The sequence below is a fragment of the Gadus macrocephalus genome, chromosome 2, assembly GCF_031168955.1.
Source record: "Gadus macrocephalus chromosome 2, ASM3116895v1".
Classification (NCBI taxonomy): domain Eukaryota; kingdom Metazoa; phylum Chordata; class Actinopteri; order Gadiformes; family Gadidae; genus Gadus; species Gadus macrocephalus.
The window spans coordinates 21,869,975-21,892,474 of record NC_082383.1 but is presented as its reverse complement, the minus strand read 5'-3'; the positions used below and the strand labels follow the sequence as shown (position 1 = coordinate 21,892,474).

Below are 22,500 nucleotides of genomic sequence, written 5' to 3'. Positions count from 1 at the left end.
CGACGAACACGCTGGGCAAACATTTGGTTTGCTTTTGGCGTGAACGCACAGTAGGGCCAACCCAGGGTCATGGATTGTGGCGTCATCCCGGTCTACCGCACGTCATTTGCGAACCCCTTTGGACAGCGAAGGGAAAATGTTTTCCTGTCCAAGAATTCAGATCATAGTTGGTAGGCTGAAATAATCAAATCATTTCCTTTGTTTGAAATAGCTATGAATAAATAGTTATGCATGTGTCATTTAAACAAAACAACGCAAAGCGAATATCCGAATATGGAATTTAGATTCAAATACCTTCCTGACAAACCTTGTGTATGTGCACGTAATAAAAACTAATATTTGAATATTCGGGCTCAGCCCTACTGAGCCCGAATATGAGAGAGGTAGGCGTATAATGTTATTGGTTTAAGAAACATTATAGGTATTAGGTTTGTTTCAGACAGATGGAACACGTATATTATATCAGATGATGCATTCAGTTTGCAGTCAATATTTCCCAGGTTTTGCTTCCTCGTCTCACTAGCTCGCATTAGCACTAGATTAAGTATTTCAGATCAGTCTTGTTTACACATTGGTCAATGTTTCAAAGATATTTCTCGGATTACAACACCAAGACCTTGATATTTGGAACAAAGTGAATGTCAGCAGATAATAATTGGAAATATTATCCAATGTCCAGTCTTTCATTGTCGAATTGTGCATACATTGCGATAATGAACTTCCCTCTTCTCCAACATTGCCCAAAAAAAGAAATCCAGTTTCTATTTTGTGTTTGAACAACACAAGACTGAGGAACACAGTAGACCATGGCAACAATGAACCTAAGCTTTGGGCAAACCAGCCAAAACCTTTACGACCTTTTAGGACCGTAAAGTATCAGTGAACCCCAGATCATGTTTTATTTGAATTTACACAACGGGTTGCTTAAATCCAGCGATCTGATTGGTTCCTAACTGTTGTATAATGAGCGTATACATAACTGCTATGACGCTTGTGAATGTTTGCATATCACTCCGCGCCTGGAAGTAGAAACAGTTACAAAGTAAAACATATTGAATGATGGAGAGGGTGTAAATATTGTTACTCCGGGAGTGAGCAAGGCGATAGAGAGACTAACGAAAGCTTAGGCACACGGCGAGTGAACTGCTCCATAGGATAAATTGCCGGCGAACCGCTCTAGCCGAGCCTTCTCTCGGAGGGACGCTAAAGTGCGTTGCATAGCGACCGTCGTGCATTTTGAAGGCAGCCAGGAGGGACTACTTTTTTGTATTCTTTAATTAAACGGCTACTTTGACTTTCTTGTTGTTTTTTTTAAATGTAGTGTGTCTATGACTTTCGTTTTGCCATAATAGTAACCGTTGTATAGAAGCAATAGATCACTTCAGTCAGTGGCATGTGCTCATTATACCACTGTGAAGGGGGTACCACAGCCTGGCGTGATCTATTGCTTAAGTGTACTATGTCCTCAACATGGTAATCAATGCTACTTACTAGGGTAAATAATGAAACACAAATGAAAGTACAATAACCAATCCTAGGTTTCTTCTCAATTCAAGGAGGGTATGAGGAAGCAGATAAACCCATAATCGACATGTGGGAAACTGATTAGATCTAGGCTTTGTGCTTTTACTGTAAACAGAAAGCTTCTTAACGGCCTTATCACGCTAATCTACCAGTTCACGCTGTGTGCGTGTGCGTGTGCGCGCGCGCGTGAGTGCTCGGTTTTCTTTTGGTGTTCATCTTGTTTCCTCTTTGCAGCAACAGCTCTTTTTCTCGGAATATATGCATAATTATATTGAAACAAATTTCGTCATGACACTTCATCTTTCTATTCCTTTCGTCTCAAAACACAGACTTCTGATCACCATCTAAAGTCTCATCTCAGGCAATTTCACTTCACTTTTTTTATAGTGTACTTTTTTTTTTCACCATCATGATTCTATGGTCATAAAGGTAATGCGTTGTCGATAATGCCGTCATGGCTACGATCTTTAAAAGAAAAAGAGAACAAACCAAATTACTACGAGGCAAAAAACAAGGATGTGAAAGTAGCGACATGATTGGGTGGTGGAAAGAAGAGACCAAAAGCGAAACGAGGGGGGGGGGTGGGGAAGGGTTTCTGATTTCTTGTAAGTCTGTATCTGGCCTCCGTGAACACGTGGGTTCACTGGGCTTTGACGTTTACTCTGATAACATACAACTTTAATGATCCCAGACCTGAAATCCTGGTGCCACAGTAGCAGGGACAGGGAGCAGTAGAAACATTTAACACTGGAGGCCATCAAAATGGATTGATGGTAAACGGACTGCATTTATAAAGCGTTTTTTATCCAAAGCGCTTTATAATATCGTCCTGCTGAGGGACACCTCGGCATTCAGCTAGGGGGAGCCGGGGACTGAACTGGTAACCTTGATCAGAGGGTAGAGCGGGTTGGCAGGTAACCACAAGGTTACCAGCCAACCCGCTGAGCAAGGTTAGCGGAGCTACTGCCGACCCCTAGAAGGTAGAAAGGTGAGCGAGACAGAGCGAGAGACCACAAATGAGAGCACGAGAGGGAGGGAGAGAGAGAAAGCGGGCGAGCTGTGCCTCCCACTATGCTTTGTGGTGGAAAGGAGAGTGGGCAGAGAAAGAGAGAGTCTACTGTATGATTCTCTTAACCTGGAGGTGAATAATTGAAGAAAAAGCATGACCAATAGTTTCAGAACCCCCCCTACACAAGCGCCTACACACTGCGTGTGTGTGTGCGTGTGTTTCCACTTCCTTCACTGTCATTCATTATCAACCTGCACTCTGTTTATATATAGGTACAGAGGTGAAATGTTCCTGAGTGCGTAAGTGCAAGCCGTGCATGTTTCATTTAATCGTTGATATTCATACCAAACAGTTGTGTTTTGAAAAGGTACTCTTGTATGCCTTTCATGAAGCAAAAAATACTACGAAGACCCTGATTGGCCTGTTATTTACATCATCGACTACGACGAAGACCCTGATTGGCCTGTCATTTACATCATCGACTATGACACAGACCCTGATTGGCCTGTCATTTACATCATCGACACAGACCCTGATTGGCCTGTCATTTACGTGGTCAACAACAACATACTACCTGACCCGGACACAGCTCGCCAGCGATATCCCTTCGTCGCAACGGCGTAGTCGCCCGGAAAAAAAAAAGAAGGCACTTTGACGGCCCTAGAAGAACACAACTTGAGTTCGGAACAGAGTAGTTCAGTCACTAACACTGGTGTGGGAGGCTGGCCGAGACATAGGTCTTAAAACCTGTATCCTCTGAATGACGGAGTTGGATTAGAACGTCGGAGTTGATACAACAGTGTGTGGTTTGTGGATGACGGCTGGCTTAAGCAGCCTCACCTGACGGAGTCTGAATGGAGTTGTGGCCGGTTGAGGCCGCAAACCTGTTACACATTGAGTAATCCGTGTGCAGGGGTTAGCCCAGCCACTAACGCACACACTCGGGGAGAGCGCTTCTGCATAGCAACAGAGAGCCCCATCGGCATGTATGGTGTTCGGCAAACTTTTAAAATAAACCGGTCTTTCAACATTATTATTATAGCTAGATTATAACTAGAAAGCGGTCAAAAAAAACTGCTGCACAGGCAACCTTTGTGAGTTGAGAGAGAGAAGAGAGCAAGATTTTGAAAGTAAACAGCCGAAAACAGCAAGGTTGCATTTCACACACGTGATTCACAGGCAAGACGGATTCCCCGAAACAATCTGGGTGGTTTCATAAGAGCAACTCCTAACAGCGAATGTCACTCACAGATAGCTGAAGGATTATGATACCATTTCAAACTAGTCGCACAAAAATAATGGCTCTTAAATCTCGCCCAGAGGACCTTTTACTTGGGGATATTGTTGTGACTATTTTGCTCTTTTTTGTTCTTTACTACGTGCAGAGGTCATTTGTATAGGTCTAATACTACTACACCGTGGGCACATGTGGGCGAGCTCTTCGTGTGCGTCTTACTGTCGTCTTGTGCGCGTTGCGCGCGTCCATGTGGGGGGTGAAGACGGACAGGTCCCCGTTGAGGACCACCTCGGCCAGGGAGTTGACCAGCGGGCGGTAGTGGATGATCAGAAACACCTGCACCGCACGCGCGCGCACACACACACACACACACACACACACACACACACACACACACACACACACACACACACACACACACACACACACACACACACACACACACACACACACACAGTGAGGATGACAGAGTAGTGATCAGTCTTGTGATGGTCTCAATCCTATCTATAAACAAGCTGACACATGATGCATTTCAAAATCAATGGAAACGTGCACGCACGCACACACACACACACACACACACACACACACACACACCATCAGCCTCGCACCTGGACACACGCGACACAATACTTGTGTTATTCTGAGTGAGTGTGCGTGCGAGTGTGTGCGCGAGCGAGCGTCTCACTTGAGAGAGCAGGTAGAGGGACACCTGAGGGTTTATCTTCCTTTCTTCAGACTGCAGAAAGAAAACAAGACACAAGAGTTCACGCACACAGGCAAGCGTGCCTTCTGCAATAACCACAGGCCTAGGCACACACACATCCGGCAGAGAGAGAGAGAGCCAGACACGTACACACAACCCCAATACTCCCACACACACACACACACACACACACACACACCCCCAAACGCCCCCACAAACACAAGCACACCCTCCCCTCAACACCCCCGCCCCCCCCACGCACCGTGTCGGGGTTGACCAGGGAGTAGACGTAGAGCGGCAGGAAGAGGCGGTTGAGGAGGTGGTCCGTGAGCACGTCGTTGAGGAACTCACAGTTGATGATGAGGATGTCGTTCAGGTAGTGCAGGTGGTCCAGGTGCTCCGCCACCAGGTCGCTCAGCTTACCTCGGTTCCTGTGTCTGTGGAGGACGGGGGGGGTGGGGGGGGAAGAACCACCAGAGGGGAAGACTGAGAACAACGGCAAGGCAAGGCAACTTTATCGACACGGCACTTTTCATACACCCCAAAGCGCTTCGCATAGAAACATCGTCGTGAAATAAAACAGGTAAGTGACTAAACTGGCCAAAACTGGCTGCACAGTTCCCGCCCTCATTTGGGTAGAATTGGGATTGTTTCAGCTGCTGCTTGCTGTCGAGGTGCACTCATCCATGACCTTACCGAAGAGACACAATGCTCCAGACTGGATGCGTTCTATCTTGATATTGACTCCTAATTATGCTCCTAAAAATAAAGACAGTCAGGCGCCTGTACAAGCTCGTATTTGGAAGAAGCATCAGTTTGTGTGAAATATTTGCCCTATTTGGCCTCTTGACAAGTACTGCCGTTATGCAAAGATCCAATCTTACACCACCCATCCTGCTTTCTGACACAGCCCTAATACTGTTTAACTTGGAATTCATGAATCACTGAAGCTCTCAGAAGAGGTTCACAGGGAAGTCAGCCCCACTAAACCATTACATGTCTACCAGGAGAACATGAAACGATAACCTGTCCTTTGTTCTAATCTTACAGCTGAATGTGATCATCTCCGACCCGTTAACCGGGCTGTGAGCAACGCTAACCAACTCAATAAAACTTGTATACCTCCATCTTCAAAGGTATGACTCATTTGAACCACAGAAAAATTATCAGTAAAACGTATTATGACTTATTTAATTATTTTATCAGGAAATGATAAGGTATCATATTTCCCCATCTTCGCAGAGCCATGATGAGTCTCCTGAGCGACATCTGTTTTTGTCCTTCAAAGAAATCCCAATTGAGGAAGTTGTATTAACTCTTAACTACCAGACTACGAGGCCAAATGAGATCGCGACATTCGTCATGCAACGCTAATGTCAATGCAGTGGCAAAAGTTCAAAGGACTTCAGCCCCAGAGCTGGAAATGTTGCTTGAGCACGACCCCTACTGGCCAGTGTGTTTGTGTGTTTAGTGTGTGTGTTTTAGTTTGTGTGTGCATCTCTCTCGGTCTCTCTTTGTGTGCGCGTGTCTCTCTCTTTGTGTGTGTGTGAGTGTCTCTCTTCCTGTGTGAGTGTGTCTGTGGTGTGTCTCTCTCTCTTTGTGTGCGAGTCTCTTTTTGTGTGAGTGTGTCACGCTCTCTCTCTGTGTTTGTGTGTGCGTGCCGTGCGTGTGTCTGTGCGTGCGTGCAAATGTGCATGCGGGTGCTTGCGCGCGCGTGCGTGTGTGGTAGAGTTGTGTCGAGACAAACCCTTCACACATTTCAGAGGAAGAGCAGCAGAGCGCCAACAGCGGCAGAAGAAGAGGGAAGAGGAAGGCCCGGGAGTAGTACTCACTCTTCGTCCGTCTGCACACACTTGTCCAGCTCGATGACATGGCTGCCGATGAACCACACCAGGTTGCTGAAGTAGGGCACGGCCGTCTTGTCACGGATGTAGTGCAGCATGTGCTTGTTGTCCACTGTGGAGGAACCCGGCCCGTCAGAGAGAACGATGGTTGTGTGCGGTGGGCGCGGTGATGGTTGTGTGCGGTGAGCCCAGCCCACCAGCGGTGGGCTGGGCTGAGATCGGGAGATAGAGCTGAGGGAGGCTGACCAATGAGACCGGTGGTGGGTGTGGTGGTGGGTACGAGGTGTTCCTTGACCCACGCCCGCGGGGTGCAGTGAGTATATTGGGTTTGGAGGATCTGAGTGGGCGTGGCTCCAGAGCACCAATGAGGAGCAGGAGGGGTGATGCAAGAGGCTGAACCATGTTGGATGGCCTTGGGTTAATCTACCATGCTACCAAAAATAACTGGTTAATAGGGTTAGGTTATATATATATATATATATATATATATATATATATATATATATATATATATATATATATATATATATATATATATATATATATATATATTGGTATATGAAACAACCGTTTTTTGCTAGCCCGGATGAAATTGTCTTTTGATTAAGTCACAGGATGTTTCACATGCAGTTGGCTATGAAGAAAGTGCCAATGGTCAAACATATCACTTGAGAACCACGAAACTCAATGAAAGCACAATTGAATCAACACAAACTGAGTAGAGCTGATTGCCATTTTAAACCAAAGACTTTGGCCACAGGTTAGGAATGAGGCTATGATCAATAAGCTGGTGTGGTGAATAGAGGGGCTAAAGAAGGGGTTGGATTAGAAAACTATTCAGAAGATGAAACTACAGTGGCCAAATTAACTCTGGCCAAAACCCAAAACATATTTCCATAATCCATTATTCATTCAAATGCCATAATGAATTAGACAAAGAAACAAAATACAAGTTAAAATACCTAAATTGAAATGATGATGTAAGCAGGTTTAGGCCATAAATAATGGTTTATAGCAGAATTAATACATTGTTTATAACCAATATAAATAATACAAATAAATATAGGGCTGGGTATTGGAAAAATGTAGGGAATCTTTAAGGTATTAAAACTAGAGACCAAATCAAACCTAAGAGCCAAGTAGAACTTTAACAGAATAAACAATCCTTACAAAGTTTTGGAGGAGAGTTTGCCTTCCAAATTGTGCTTAATTTGAATAAGTGGTATATTCAATTCTAGGAAAGGTATGCAATCAAAACAATACCCAGCCCCTTTAGAGCAGACTAGTAAATCAAACCAACTTACACGAGACTGGAGTTAGGCAGATCGGTCACACAGAGAGGAGAGAGAGGAGAGGTAGAGCGAGAGAGGTAGAGCGAGAGGTGGAGAGAGGAGCAAACAGGCACAGGGTTAATGTGAGTAGAGGCCTGTTCTAGCTATGGGTTGGTGTGTGTGTATCCTACATCCTATGCATCAGTAATGTGTATCCCTTATAGGCTATACCATGCATCGTTGTATAATTCAAGTGGCACTCTCAAAGGCACCCTAAAGAGTGTGTGTGTGTGTGTGCGCGCGTGCGTGCGTGTGTGCGTGCGCGTGCGTATCTACTACACCACTAGGGATATACGTTTGGTCTTCTGGTATGGTGCGTGGACAAAACAATTAAGGCTTATCTGTTTGGAAACACCACTCGTCCCAATCTGTGAACGGTTTCTCCGATTGGGCACTGCCGTGAACATCTCAACAAAGGGACAAATGGCAGCACCAAAAAACCTTCAATGTAACCTTTAGCTTTAATGTTTCCTGAGAGGGGAGGCAAGATACCATTGCACAGCCCTGCTAAATTCATAGAAATGACTCCAAAACCAAGGCTTCCGGGTAGTGTAATACACATAACTCTTTTTTCACAGTAGTCATTTAATAAAACGTGCAATTTATGCGGTCAGTATTGATTGATAAAGTATAATCGTAATTGTTTTCATGTTAATTAATATCTTTTTAGACACCATCAATGCCAAATGAGGTAACATATTGGTGAATAAGCCTATGGCCCACTGATGACAGGCCTTGCATTTGAAGTATTATGAATGTCAAATAATAAATTAATTTAGCTTGAATAAAATTATTAGTCGGCTGTTCCACGGTTACCCTTGCATACTCTGCCAGTGCACTCATTGAGGCCGACCAGAGTATTCCACTAGGCCAGGCAGATATATTGAGCACGTTCCGAAGCATGCAAGCCAGCGAGATTTGGATGAATATCACACGGCAACACCACCATGTGGACAAAATATATACTGCGGATGAGAAAAGAATTGATGATTTAGCCAATATATTTGGCAACCAAATTAAAACCAATGGGTCGGGACGCAGTCTTTGACGCCGCGCGTGGGATCGGTTTTGGTTTGAATCAGGGGGTTTGACGATTCCCTCTTCATGTGAGGCCCAGTAAGCGAGACACATAAGCATGTGTAGGGTTTGGTAAGAGTCGAGAGCTGTGGGACGCCAACGCATACGAGAGCAGGAGAGAGACGGACGGTGGTGCAGAGGGAAAACACGCAGAGTCAGTCCCTGCTGACATGGCCCGGCGGTCCCAACGCACCCGGCGGTGAGAGCACGCCTGGTTACGACGACAGAAAGGACATGAGGCGGTTTATTTAAGCGATGGTTAAAAAATGATTATGATTAGAGCGATCTGAACCATGATGCAAGGTGTTCCTGTCTGTACGCACGAACACGTTTGCTAAACATTCTTATTAAATAATTTAAAAAAAAAAGATGCGTGGGTGTGTGGGTGTACTTTTGAGAAACTCAAACTAAGGCGAGCGAACGGGAAGCGTATGCGGAGGTTAACCCAGTTGCTATGCCGACCGTGCATCAAAAGCAGCAGCCAGGAGAGAGAGGAACACCAAACACAGCAGGGGGACGATCAGACGGCCTCCCCGGCATCCTGTGTGTGTGTGTGTGTGTGTGTGTGTGTGTGTGTGTGTGTGTGTGTGTGTGTGTGTGTGTGTGTGTGTGTGTGTGTGTGTGCGTGTTCACCTTGGTAGACGTTGAGTGTGATGGTGCGGACCGCGATGCGCACCATGCTCTCGGGGTGTGTGTGTGTGTGTGTGTGTGTGTGTGTGTGTGTGTGTGTGCATGCGTGTGTGTGTGTGTGCGTGCGTGTGTTCACCTTGGTAGACGTTGAGTGTGATTGTGCGGACTGCGATGCGCACCATGCTCTCGGGGTGGTTGAAGAACTTGATGGCCTCGGTGTACAGGGCAAAGTCATTAGTGTGCTGTGTGTGGGAGACACAGAGGGAGGGGGGGGGGGGGGAAGGCGCCGATGAGCAAGGCACTGGGCTGCGACAAACACGCCGAGGACACAAGGGAGTGTGTGCTGAGCCGGATCATCCTCCTCCTCCTGGTTGCTATCGGTTCATTTCTCGGTTCAGTCTGAGCGGTTGTGAGCCTGGACGGGGTTTCTTACGCCTCAACCAATCACTAAGAGGGGAATGATTCCACGAGGGTCGTTGCTGTCTGTGGTCGATTTCTCAAGCCTATAGTTCGAGATGTGTTTTTTCAGAACGGCTTCAATTAGCAGGGCAGAATCTAAAATTATTATCTTTTTAATGATAATAATCTGTCATTTGTTACACAGGTTCGTTCAGCATATATATATTTTTAAGCGCTGCTTAAAGGGAGAGAGTAGGTCAGCTTCAAAGGACCAAAATCCTTATGCAAAGACAACAAACACTAGTTTAAAAAGCATTGTCCAACCCATTTCCCCTCACGTTCTATGAAACCATAACTCTGAAACGTTTCATGGAGTAACGATTCAACACAATGTCCTCTGGATCATGACAAGCTGGCCATAGGTTGTTTTAAACATTAAACATTTAATTATTTTCAAACGTGATATGGCTTTTTTTACGTTATTATAAATTACGTCTTAATGCAAAATTAACACCTCAATCTGCCTTACCAGCATTAGCATACTTGTAATACTAATAACTGAGTATGATCAAAGTTATATTCATATTACTTATAATATTAGTGATGCTATGCATCACAAATGACTTCAATGGGCCTGTCCTAAACCCGAAATATAGTTCTTTATCTGGCAAAGTTTGGTGAAAGTGTAACGCATAGGAATTAGGTGGAATGAACAGGAATGAACAGGAATGAACAGCTCTTTTGCGGTTTAATTTTCTTCACCCACTGGACCTCGGACCAAAGACAAGCATGCGTCTCAAAAAGTCATCCAGAGGTCTAGATGATTGAAGAAAACTGCTGTCATACTGAACAGCCTAAACCAGTCCAGGGGAGTCTATTCTGCAATCGAAACGCAACCAAATGCAAGTGATAGCATACTCATATTATAATAAACGCAAAACAGATTTCTTGGCGTCTAGTATGGAGCTGGCGTCTACCCTATTCTGCAACACCATCGCCGCCTTCTGTAAAGAATGCAGTAAAATGAACCGCGCTCCCTAAATCATTCAAGCAAACACACCCACGCTGAAAGGCAACAGTCAAAGCGTCTCGGGGTATTTCACACCAGCACAGACAACGTAGGACAGAAACATGGGAGGCCGATGGGTCAACATGGGGTCAGCTGTCGAACAGGGCTGCTGACTGTGTGGAGAACGCTTCACACACACTGGTCAGCTCGAGGCAGGGAGTGAGTGAGTGGCGTTCTACCACCAACAGTGCACCAATAACTTTGCCCTAAACACGTGGCCAACGGGAATACTTACGGAACTCTGTGGGAACGAGAGGTTAACGACATAACGGAGGCATTTAAAAAATAAATAATATAAATAATATCATAACAATAAATGCAAAAGAAGAACGTGAACATTGCATTACCGGGAAGGCAAACTAATACACAATACACTTGCACAGAGATATTAAGGAATTAGCCAATGGGCTAATAGTGTCAAAATAGCAAATGCACGCAACAAAGGTTCTCAAACGTTGCCTCCAATAATGCCATTAGTAAGCAATAGCAGCAGTTCCCTTGAGGCTGTTCCTTCACCTGCTTCACGCAACCACACAGCACTAATCATCGGGATAATATCACGGGGTTTCCAACCCTGATATCCTAAGGGTCCTATTATGGAGTCAACAGTACACGCTTTACTGCAATGTTCTTGTATTAAAACCAATCTTTCTAATGTTCTTTCTTGTGTGATGCCGTTATAACCATATATTCCCCTTGGGGACCAATTAGGTACCTTTCTACCTATCTGTCCATCCACCTTAATCTGGTTTTAAAAGGGTGATATCGGGTGGTGAGTGCGTGTATGAGTGTGATTATCCATTACGTTTGAAAATCTGCCCGTTCTTATGTTTTAGGGACTTCACAAGTGGGAGTGTCCACCTAGATGTATGATGGATAGGTAAGGAACATTGAACATAGTCCACTGGGTAGGCTGGCAGACTGATCTATGAAGAAGAGATCTAGGTGGACACTCCCACCAGCGATGTGACTCAAACACAGGAAAAGGCTTGTAATGGCTAATCACTAATCAGACTCACGCCCGGTGGCATAATATCAACCCTTTAAACGACGGCAGGCCGAGAACAAGGATCTGAGAGTGCTTTGACCTCCACAGGCGTGTATACATGCGAGGGTGTACTTTTGGGTGTGTAGTTGTCCACTGCCTTACCTCGTTGTAGAAGAAGTGCACAGTGTGGTTGTTCAGCTTGAGGGACAGCGTTTTGAGGAAGGAGATGTAATAGGCCATGATCTCCTCATCAGAGAAGTCAAACTTGTGGACGATGATGGAGTTCACATGGTTGTTCGACAGCAGGTAATCTGGGCGAACGGAAGGGGGTGGAGAAGGGAAAGATTGCAGTTAATTTAAACGACTGCCGGCAAATTTAGCATAAGCCCAAGATGGCAACATCCTGCAATAAAACACCAGAAAATAAACTTTTCATACATATGAAAATAAATACACATGACCAAAATACTACACCGGTTGTGCTCTTGCTCAGTCCAAAAGTCAAGGGACATCATGGGGAGATACACCCACGTGTCACACACACACACACACACACACACACACTTACAGAGAGAGGTCTCATGGCTGATGTTCTCAAACAGTATGTTTAAGGTCTGCAGGAGCTGAACACAGACATAGCGGCCGGACTTCTGACGTAGGATGTTTAAGAAGAAGGCAAACATGTTCTTCTCCAGAAAGAAGCTGCAACGAAACACATAAACATACCCTGAAGCATAATAAACAGACCAGATCAGTTGATAGATAGCAATTTAATAATTGAGAAGGAGCTTCGTTTGTGTTCACAAATGGCATCATATATTTAGATAATATCAGTTTTGTTATTTTAGTGTATTGATGTGTTCTGAATGCTTCTTGTATAGAAGTTAATAGTTAGCTGTCCCATAGTGATCAGATCACAAACAGCTCATAACTTCCTTCCAACAATTCAACAAGATCAAATGCAAATGACAACATTGTGTACCCTAGATTTGCAACAAAAGACTTCCACACTAGAATGATTTGTGCCGTAGACTAGACCTTACTCAAACACCGAGCTGTCATTCTGGTCTCCCCAGATGAGAATCTCCGTGATTGAACGAATGGACTCCACCAGCAGGTTTCTGTTGTGTTCAGTCACCGTGGTATTCTTCGTAAGCACATGGTACATGTACCTGAAGCGACAGCAGAAGGAACGATGTCATGTGTCATGCAGCAGAATGATGCGAGCACCCGACAGCAGAGTGAGTCGTTTGTTGACATGATTAGACAGCGACCTCAACTTGCGACAGCACGGCATGTTACGAAGCTCACGTTACATGTGCAGGTTCAGATTTCATTATTTTGCTCCTCCATTGCACAAGTCAAGATTAAAGAATTATAGACATGTGCAGCAGTGTTTTAGCGTGAAGCTAACGATTACTGTTTTGCCTGTGGATCGTATCCCTTCACGTGATCTCTGAACCTCATTGTAATGACAACGTATATTGAGCTCGCGTCGTTCAGTTGATATAAGACACAGTTTGTGGTACCCTACTTGTAAGGCAGGTGCTCTGGACGAGCGTTTAAAGCCAGTGATCAGCGATGCTACTGCTAAATCAGCTAACCCATATCTAAGCCTTAGTAAGCTAACTACTTACTTTAAATGTTCCAGGGAATGAATATTTTTCGCCTTCCCTTGACCTCCAACCCAGCTTCGCGAGCGGCCGAACATGGTTTAGTTTAACAGCAGCCGAGGCTTTAACAGGCGCCTTATTTTGATATTGTTGGTATGAGGATCAGTCCATTACACCCACTTCCCTGTCACTTACACAGATAGCTACAGCAGCAACCAGAAGGTGATAGCAATTTCGCGTAAAAGATTTTGTATAGGAGTACACTGGGTATTGAAGTTCATTTCGGACGAAAATGGCATGATTTTGGATTGGAACGGCAACGTGATAAAACTACAATCCTCAACACCCGCACGTAAATGACGACGAAAATGAGCGACATTTTCTCGCGGGCTGGAGATATTTGAGTGACGTCTCGTTTGACCAATCACAGAGTAGGCTGATAAGTGAGAGGAGGGTTTACTGTTTGCTCAGTCTGTCTCGCTGCGGCTTGTAGGACATGGACATCCAACGTCCAAGTACTGTCACGTGATTCCACTTGCCACCCCCACTGACGTCACAGGCTAATGACTGAAACAACTTTATTGTGATTGCAAAAACATTTTTTGATAATAATAATAATAATACATTTAATTCAGAGGCGCCTTTCAAGACACCCAAGGTCACCTTACAGAGCATATAGTCATCATAAATCGTTTAAAAAAAAACAAGAAATTGTGGAAAAAATAAATAAATAAACATTAAAAAAAAAAAAAAAAAAAAAAAAAAAAAAGACAAAACAAACAAACAATCACGTTAGACGTTGTGTGCGAGTTTGAACAGTTTGATGGGTCCACTCCTTAAGCCAGGGGTGTTTCTAGGTTTCATAAACATCCGGGGCTTAGCCCAAACGGAAAATGAAAATGCCAAACTGATTTCTATGCTTTATTTTGCATGAAATTTTTTTCATAATGCTTCACCTAAACAAAATAGTTACCTGACTGCTGTGCTGCTTATCCCCAAATGTCTAAAGTTCCATTCAAGTTATTTCAGAGTACAATTAATACAAGTGAGACAGACTTTACACATCTAACTGGGGATAGGATAGGACAGGTTAATTCACTTGAGGTGGTAAAAAGGTTATGTTTTTAAACTGTTTATTCTCTTGCCAGAAGGACTATCTAGACTAGGCTAGATAGTAATTACAAATATTTTTACTTTTTTGTTTTTAACCCAAAAATTATATTCGGGGCTAATTAAACACAGGGTCTGTGACTAGGATGTCTGGGTTCAGGGTCTGCGTTCAGGGCCTAATCGACCAGGTAAACACGCGTCCTGCCGTGCTCCTCCTCAATGTATTGAGCTCCTCCGAGCTCAATACATTCAATCCAAAATCTGACTGCAGCTGACCTCAGATCTGGTGAACTGGGCTTTTATTTCCTTCACTTCATATGTTTCAACCAATCCTGCTGGAGGCAGAGTTATTTGCAGACAAACTAGACCAGCCCATGAACATTTTAAAATGTAAATAGACATTTCTGTATAATTAAGGTGTATAACAGCTCCCTCTGCTGGACAACAGTCTCACACCAAACTACATTTTCCGTTTGAACCAACGTAGCTATAGTACATTGATGTGAGACGGGTTGGTGGATTGAACGTGTCGTAGTCGCAGAGAATGGCCTGCGGGGCAGTATGTACATTGTTAAATACATGAATAGGCTTGAATTGAGTAGTAATATGGAGGTTTCATATTTTTACAAAATGGATTATGTGAACATTGCAGAATAACAATCATGTATATTAAATGTATTGTAGGAGTTTAGCTTGACATTAACCAAGTTAAAGGACAATTAAATGAACCGCAACAAACATGTAGAAGTCAATGTGGGATTTTAATATATAAACAAAAACACTTGACAGAAGTTTAATACAATTTGTAAAGGAAAGCAGAGGAAAACATTTTCCCAAATGAATCTTTTCAAAATGTCACCACCATTCCGAAAGCAAGTGAAGAAGTTTGTGTAAAAGCAGTCCTCCCTGACCAGCTCTGTCCCTGACTCTAAACCCTGACTCTCAACCCTAACGCTAAACCCTCTGAGGGCAGGAAGACGCGCCTTCCGTGTAAAGGTTCGAACCACAGAGAAGGAAGAAGAAGAGGAAGCAGTAGAGAGTAGTGAAGTAGTGAGGTTAGTGACAGACGTGAGGGAAAGGCGTGTGGAAGCACACGGTTACATGTGGGGTAAAGAAGATCACTCCCACTGGAGGTCATTGATCCATCAGCCTCAGACTGCTGAGCTCAGCAGGTCTTCTGGAGGACGAGGCTCAGATGAACTGAGGAGACGGGACCAGCAGGAAGTCAGGATCAGGGCGGGTTTAGCTCAGGTGCGTCTACCCCCGACCAAACAGGATCAGGTGAAGTTCAGCTCAGGTGTGTCTACCCCGACCAAACAGGATCAGGTGAGGTTCAGCTCAGGTGTGTCTGCTCGGACCAAACAAGGACAATGATTAGGTTCAATATTCAAAAGATGCAACATTATCTGAACCAGAGATAAGTCATTATGGAGCAGGCAGGCTTTAGGGCGCCATGCTCAAGGACGCATCACTGTATTCTGAGGGCTTGAACCCGGCACCATTGGTTTGAGAGTTGAACCCCCAACCCCCTACCTAGTCCACTATGTCCAGATAATGCACATTTATGAGGAATCCTTGATGGTAGAGTCCTGGTGGTCCTCAGGATTTGCCTTCCAGATGTATGGCTTCTCCATCAGTCCTCCAGATTCCTGGTCTGGTTACAAACGTAATTTGTCTCTAATGTAAGGTAACAAACACAGGATTAGTTGGGCTCTAATATCAGGTAACAAACATAGTAGTAGTTGGGCTCTAATGTAAGGTAACAAACACAGTAGTAGTTTGTCTCTAATATCAGGTAACAAACACAGTAGTAGTTGGTCTCGAATGTAAGGTCACAAACTCTCTAATGGCGCGTAAAAACAACCACAATAGTATGCCGTAACTTGTACTGGACAAACTAATCCTACGTTACAACAAGTCGCCTCTGTTTATTTTAGGCAAACTTACGAGGATCCTGGTTGGTGGAGTGATGTCGTCCTCCAGAGTCTTGGCTCCTCCATCAGCTCTCCTCAGCCAGAGTCCTGGTCTGGAACAAACAGCGGAAGTCTTGCTTCAACATGTGGTAAAACAGATGTAGTCGTCTGGTATATATGGTACAAACGCCGGTAGTTTGTGGTAGCAGTATTCTACGAGAAGTGGCAGTGAGTGTGATGATCACTTCAGAGTCAAGCTCTACCTACCCCACGACAGACGTCATTCACCAGGCAGGGCCTCCACCAGCTCCTCCACCAGCCCAGGGCCTTCAGCACGGCTCCTCCATCAGCTCCTTCAGCACGGCTCCTCCATCAGCTCCTCCATCAGCATGGCTCCTCCATCAGCTCCTCCATCAGCTCCTTCAACACGACTCCTCCATCAGCTCCTTCAGCCATGGATTCCTGGTCTGGTTTCAAACACAGTTGGTCTCAGCAGTAAATCACCTGGGGACGCAACACACCCCACCTCCTGCATCTGAGGTTCACTTGTAAAATGGAAGACAAATTTAAACACTTAAATTAGACAACGTCTGCAGATTGTCGCGTTCAGCAATTCATCCACTACGGTCGTAGCAGCACTAGTAACATTAATGGCTCATATGACTCTTGCATAACCCCCGTATGAATTAACTCACAGCTTGGCACAGATTTAAAGTCATAAGATGATCAAAACCAGACCTAAACTACCATGGATTTGAGTGTTTCAGGTGAGCTTGGTGATGGTTACCCTCTGGTCCGCTGTGGGCCCCTGGTCTCCAGCCTCAGTCTCCGGTCCACTCTGGCACCACAAGCCTCCGGACCCCAGCCTCTCAGCCTCGCCTTTCAGCTACAGCAGCAGGATTATATCAGCATTTGCCCAACAATAAACTTATTTGACTCATCCGAAACCGAGTTACACAATTAATTGAATTATTATTTTCAAGGCCAGAAAAGAATTGAGACCAGACATGAGCATCCCGTTTTTGGGAATGAAGACAGAGCAGTCCACAAGTTTAAAGAAGTGGTTCAGCCCATGCATTGAAACTGAGCTGAGAAGACTCTACTCACACAGACCACTGACCTGTTCTGGAGGACTTCTGACCGGAGGTGGAGGTCTGGCTCCGGGTGAGGAGGTGGAGGTCTGGCTCCGGGTGAGGAGGTGGAGGTCTGGCTCCGGGTGAGGAGGTGGAGGTCTGGCTCCGGGTGAGGAGGTGGAGGTCTGGCTCCTGGTGAGGAGGTGGAGGTCTGGCTCCGGGTGAAGAGGTGGAGGTCTGGCTCCGGGTGAAGAGGTGGAGGTCTGGCTCCGGGTGAAGAGGTGGAGGTCTGGCTCCGGGTGAGGAGGTGGAGGTCTGGGTGAGGAGGTGGAGGTCTGGGTGAGGAGGTGGAGGTCTGGCTCCGGGTGAGGAGGTGGAGGTCTGGCTCCGGGTGAGGAGGTGGAGGTCTGGGTGAGGAGGTGGAGGTCTGGCTCCGGGTGAGGAGGTGGAGGTCTGGCTCCGGGTGAGGAGGTGGAGGTCTGGCTCCGGGTGAGGAGGTGGAGGTCTGGCTCCGGGTGAGGAGGTGGAGGTCTGGCTCCGGGTGAGGAGGTGGAGGTCTGGCTCCTGGTGAGGAGGTGGAGGTCTGGCTCCGGGTGAAGAGGTGGAGGTCTGGCTCCGGGTGAGGAGGTGGAGGTCTGGCTCTGGGTGAGGAGGTGGAGGTCTGGCTCTGGGTGAAGAGGTGGAGGTCTGGCTCCGGGTGAAGAGGTGGAGGTCTGGCTCCGGGTGAAGAGGTGGAGGTCTGGCTCCGGGTGAGGAGGTGGAGGTCTGGCTCCGGGTGAAGAGGTGGAGGTCTGGCTCCGGGTGAGGAGGTGGAGGTCTGGCTCCGGGTGAGGAGGTGGAGGTCTGGCTCCGGGTGAGGAGGTGGAGGTCTGGCTCCGGGTGAGGAGGTGGAGGTCTGGCTCCGGGTGAAGAGGTGGAGGTCTGGCTCCGGGTGAAGAGGTGGAGGTCTGGCTCCGGGTGAAGAGGTGGAGGTCTGGCTCCGGGTGAGGAGGTGGAGGTCTGGCTCCGGGTGAGGAGGTGGAGGTCTGGCTCCGGGTGAGGAGGTGGAGGTCTGGGTGAAGAGGTGGAGGTCTGGCTCCGGGTGAGGAGGTGGAGGTCTGGGTGAGGAGGTGGAGGTCTGGCTCCGGGTGAGGAGGTGGAGGTCTGGCTCTGGGTGAGGAGGTGGAGGTCTGGCTCTGGGTGAGGAGGTGGAGGTCTGGCTCCGGGTGAGGAGGTGGAGGTCTGGCTCCGGGTGAGGAGGTGGAGGTCTGGCTCCGGGTGAGGAGGTGGAGGTCTGGCTCTGGGTGAGGAGGTGGAGGTCTGGCTCTGGGTGAGGAGGCAGACACCTTGGGACAAACTACATGTTACCTTTTTAACCTTGTACAGTTCTAGAGTATCTTCTACTGTAACATGTGGGAATGACGGCCATTATTTTAGCTTTGATATTATCCAGTTGGTAACTCTGCACCAAAGTCGTTGTTTAACTTCATTCCATTGGGTAGGGTTTAACTTCTGTGGCAATTAATGACAGCAGATATTTAGAACGTACAACAGCTGAAGTAACAAAGAACACTAAGCAGTATCGATATTAAATCAAATATACTCAGCCATATTCAGGTGCTGGGTTCCGTTGAAGAAATGTAAAATTATCTTCCACCTTGAAATGATTTTCAGCCTTCCCTGATGTCAGAAATGGGCCTGCAAGTAGAACGCGGTTTTGAACGCAGAGAGTCCCGCAACGTCATCGTGGTTAAAAGTACGGCGCAACCATCGGAAATTATCAACATATTGTACGACGTACGTGTCAGTATGTATTTAATATCAAACTTTAGTTGTTTAAGATAGGGGGCAACAATTCCCAATGGAAACCGACTACAACGTTCTATGCTAACCATTGGGACTAAATCAAGTGACCGCACTCAGAACCTTCCACGGCGGGAAGCACAAACCGTCCGACTGGAATACGAACATTCCGGCCGGAACCAACCAAAGAAAAAACATAACCAGCGCCTCACCTTGAGCTGAACGGAGGAAGATCCTGAAGTCCAGCGATGGTCTTCATTAAAATACAGCCAACAGACTTACCTTGAGGAGATCAGTTTGTTGCTGTTGGTCATTAATACTATTCAGTGTACCTTTACATTATTATGCACCCAGTGTGTACAAGTTATATCACTCAAAACCATACGAAGAACCAGACTACCATGTACGTCCCACAACAACCTTAAACCTAAAAACCGGGAATCATTCAATACAAAACCGTGTCTACATTTTACAATTATCTAGATTATTCAGGGTACAAACCATACAGAGCAAATTTAAACGTTGAGCTCATATAGAGCCGACCATAGCCCTGCAACGTCACCCTGACCGCCTAATCACCAACAGCAAATCATGCCAGCCAACACATGTACAGCTCCAGTGAGAAGTGGGCATCTGAGTGAAAGGACTGCCCATAATAAAAAATAAGCCCAATTCCTGAACTATCCAACCATCTTCTTGGCTTAAAAATGTACAGACTTGACATTCCATTGTGTTTTAATCACCTTAGTCTGCTCCCTCGTTATTTATAAAACTCTACATCTCCATCACTAGAGTGTTGCATCCTACTCATGGGGGTGTGGTCTGAGTGAGCAGAGATGCATGCTGGGATACAGTGCTGTCTGAAGTCTTCAGTTCCATAGACACGCCCCTCAGGAGAAACAAAGTGTTTGAGAATCTGTCGTGACATCAGTTACATGAGCTAGAATATCCTTCAAGATGGCGCCAGGATTCTCAGAGGAGAAAAGGAAGATGTGTGGGTTCTTCCTCGCAGCCAGTGGAACACAACGGTCTTCATCAGAGTACCATGGAACACTTTGAAACATCCTCCTCTTTACACCTTGAAGCCCCAGTGAAGGTTTCCTTTCCTCCTCAGCTGAAGAGCACAACTTCAGCTCGAAGAGCGCACTAGCTGGAGTTCCCAGGTTGGTTCTGATTTAAGGGAACCAATCGTTCAGCTAGTCCTGTCCGAAACAATTACAGTTCAGCCTGAGAAGAAGTGCAACTGAGAGCAAGACAAGATCCACAGGGCTCTCCATCAATCCAGCCAGGTAGGAAGAGCCGTCTCATTACAGGTCTGAAGGTAATCTTGAACATCCATTTAGGTCCCTTTCCAACGTCACTCTCCTTGTAGAATGCCTTTAGGTGTCCATCCTCCATTGATCCTGAATGGTGTAGTCCTAGTTTGAAGTCACTGATCTGAACACGCCGCTTGCATCCTTTTACACTTGAGTTGGATACTCTCCTTCCTGCCCAGTGTGTTGGATCTCGCTCCGGAGCATCTCTCAGGGCTCTTCATGTCTACTGGAGGCCCTTAAGTAAACGTGTGGCCGTCCATCAGGTATGATTTAGTTGACCATTCCAATATCCCAAGCCAATCACACAGACCCCCGTATGAACATTATCACTGTCAAAGCAAGCCGGACACACACACATAGGACCCAGGACAGGCACGTAGAACCCCATGCCAGGTGTGAGTGGGAGACACACACACACACACACACACACACAGTAGAACCCTAGAGATGCTCAAAAATCTTCCATCTCATGTCAAACCCAAACACACACACCACTGAGCCATAAAAGGCCAAACAATCATGCAGGTCAAAAACCTCATAGCAAATTACATTCCATCATCCACCCCCAGCTCTCCTGCCAGGGCACCCAGAACAGAACAACCAATGTCTCCAGAGACGTAAATTATGTACAGCATTCTTCAGAGGCGTCCCACATTGGTGATGGATTATGCTTGGCGTCTCCAAAATGTGTCCCAGGTTGATTCAACATCTCTGAAGTCATGTTTTTGTAGTCCATTGGTTTCCTGAATGAGGGGCCTTCACAGATGCAAACGGTGCAGCTTTAGTCAGCCTGAGGACAGGAAGGAGATCATCTGTTCAGTAGACCACCCAGTGGAGGGGTGTGGCTCTTGAGGAGCAGGATCCATATGGGGATGGCCCAAAATAAGACCTTCTTGGAAATGAAACCGTTCCTGAGGAGTCACGATGCCTGGAGGGGACTGTTGAATGTGTTCCATGGTTCTCTGCATCAGACTGACGTTGTGTTTTAGTCGTTGAGATGAGGAGCCCCCTCATCTCCCCCTGGTGTTTCTCCTTCTGAATCCCGGTCTCCATCTTTAAGAACATTCCAGTCCATGTAACTGACGACACGACAGTTTCTCAAACACTCGGTTTCCCCTGAGGGGGCGTGTCTACAGAACTGTAGACTCGAGACAGCTCTGTATCCCAGTATGCACCTCTGCTCACTCAGACCCCACCCTCACAGTAGAGCAACACTCATGTGATGAAGATGCAGAGCTCAGGAGAGTAGAATGAAGGAAGACTAAAAATATCAGAACCAAACCCATCACTCCATCTTACAACCATAACTTGGAGCCTGTAACCATTTTAACAAATCATTAAAACCAACATAAACCAAACACCTAAGTAACCCATGAACCAATAAAACATCCTTACTACTCAGATCAACCTTCAGGTAACAGGTTAACCCACCAGGAAGCCAAAATACATCAATGTGCCCAAGAGTAATGAGAAATTAATGACTTACAGTTTGCAGTTCATCTTCATGGTTAAGTTGGGATACTCACAGAACTGCAGTTAAATATCCCAGATAGACCTTTGAAGGAAGGAACAGTTTACTCATGGTCCAAATTTCAAATGAGAGTTAAAGGGACACTAATATTTTATGTCATTTACTACCTCAAATCAACATATTCATTCATAAATAAGTCCTCATTGGTGTAAAATTATCTCTGCCAAAAATCTTAACTAATTAAGAAAAACACTTGGCAGGCGAGCTGCGGCTAGTGAGCTAATTAGTAAAACTCAATGCAGGTTCGGCACCCTCTGTTCGCCTTTGTAACAGTGAGAGGCCATCAGCTCTGTGTTTGATCTTAAATGACCTCCCTCATTTTAATTAAAGGGATGAGTCTGATTTGAC

General features: G+C 45.9%; 1 protein-coding gene and 1 long non-coding RNA gene across 7 annotated transcripts in view; both read right to left on the bottom strand.

The window, feature by feature from the left end:
• The window catches only part of clec16a (C-type lectin domain containing 16A), a 48,113-nt gene extending 34,341 nt beyond the window's left edge, over positions 1-13,772 (bottom strand). For 2 of the 5 annotated variants that reach the window (XM_060073427.1, XM_060073446.1), the window contains exons 1-9: positions 13,452-13,770; positions 12,858-12,986; positions 12,383-12,516; positions 11,977-12,125; positions 9,495-9,600; positions 6,309-6,432; positions 4,739-4,913; positions 4,459-4,509; positions 3,990-4,106 (exon numbers count right to left, since the gene is read on the bottom strand). In XM_060073427.1, the coding sequence (XP_059929410.1) occupies positions 3,990-4,106; positions 4,459-4,509; positions 4,739-4,913; positions 6,309-6,432; positions 9,495-9,600; positions 11,977-12,125; positions 12,383-12,516; positions 12,858-12,986; positions 13,452-13,525 (1,059 nt within the window). In that variant the 5' untranslated portion in view covers positions 13,526-13,770. Of the gene's footprint in view, positions 1-3,989; positions 4,107-4,458; positions 4,510-4,738; positions 4,914-6,308; positions 6,433-9,361; positions 9,423-9,494; positions 9,601-11,976; positions 12,126-12,382; positions 12,517-12,857; positions 12,987-13,451 lie in introns of those variants that run through there. The other 3 variants (XM_060073422.1, XM_060073436.1, XM_060073454.1) reach the window with 3 other exon arrangements.
• A 1,507-nt stretch (positions 13,773-15,279) lies between these two features.
• On the bottom strand, positions 15,280-16,816 carry LOC132473935 (uncharacterized). Of its 2 annotated transcripts, none has more exons than XR_009529508.1 (3): positions 16,485-16,816; positions 16,071-16,214; positions 15,280-15,885 (listed from the first exon to the last, which is right to left on the bottom strand). It is a non-coding gene; the product is annotated as an uncharacterized LOC132473935 (long non-coding RNA). The 2 variants fall into 2 exon arrangements; XR_009529510.1 differs by having other exon boundaries at positions 16,071-16,191; positions 16,485-16,809.
• Positions 16,817-22,500: the final 5,684 nt, after the last annotated feature.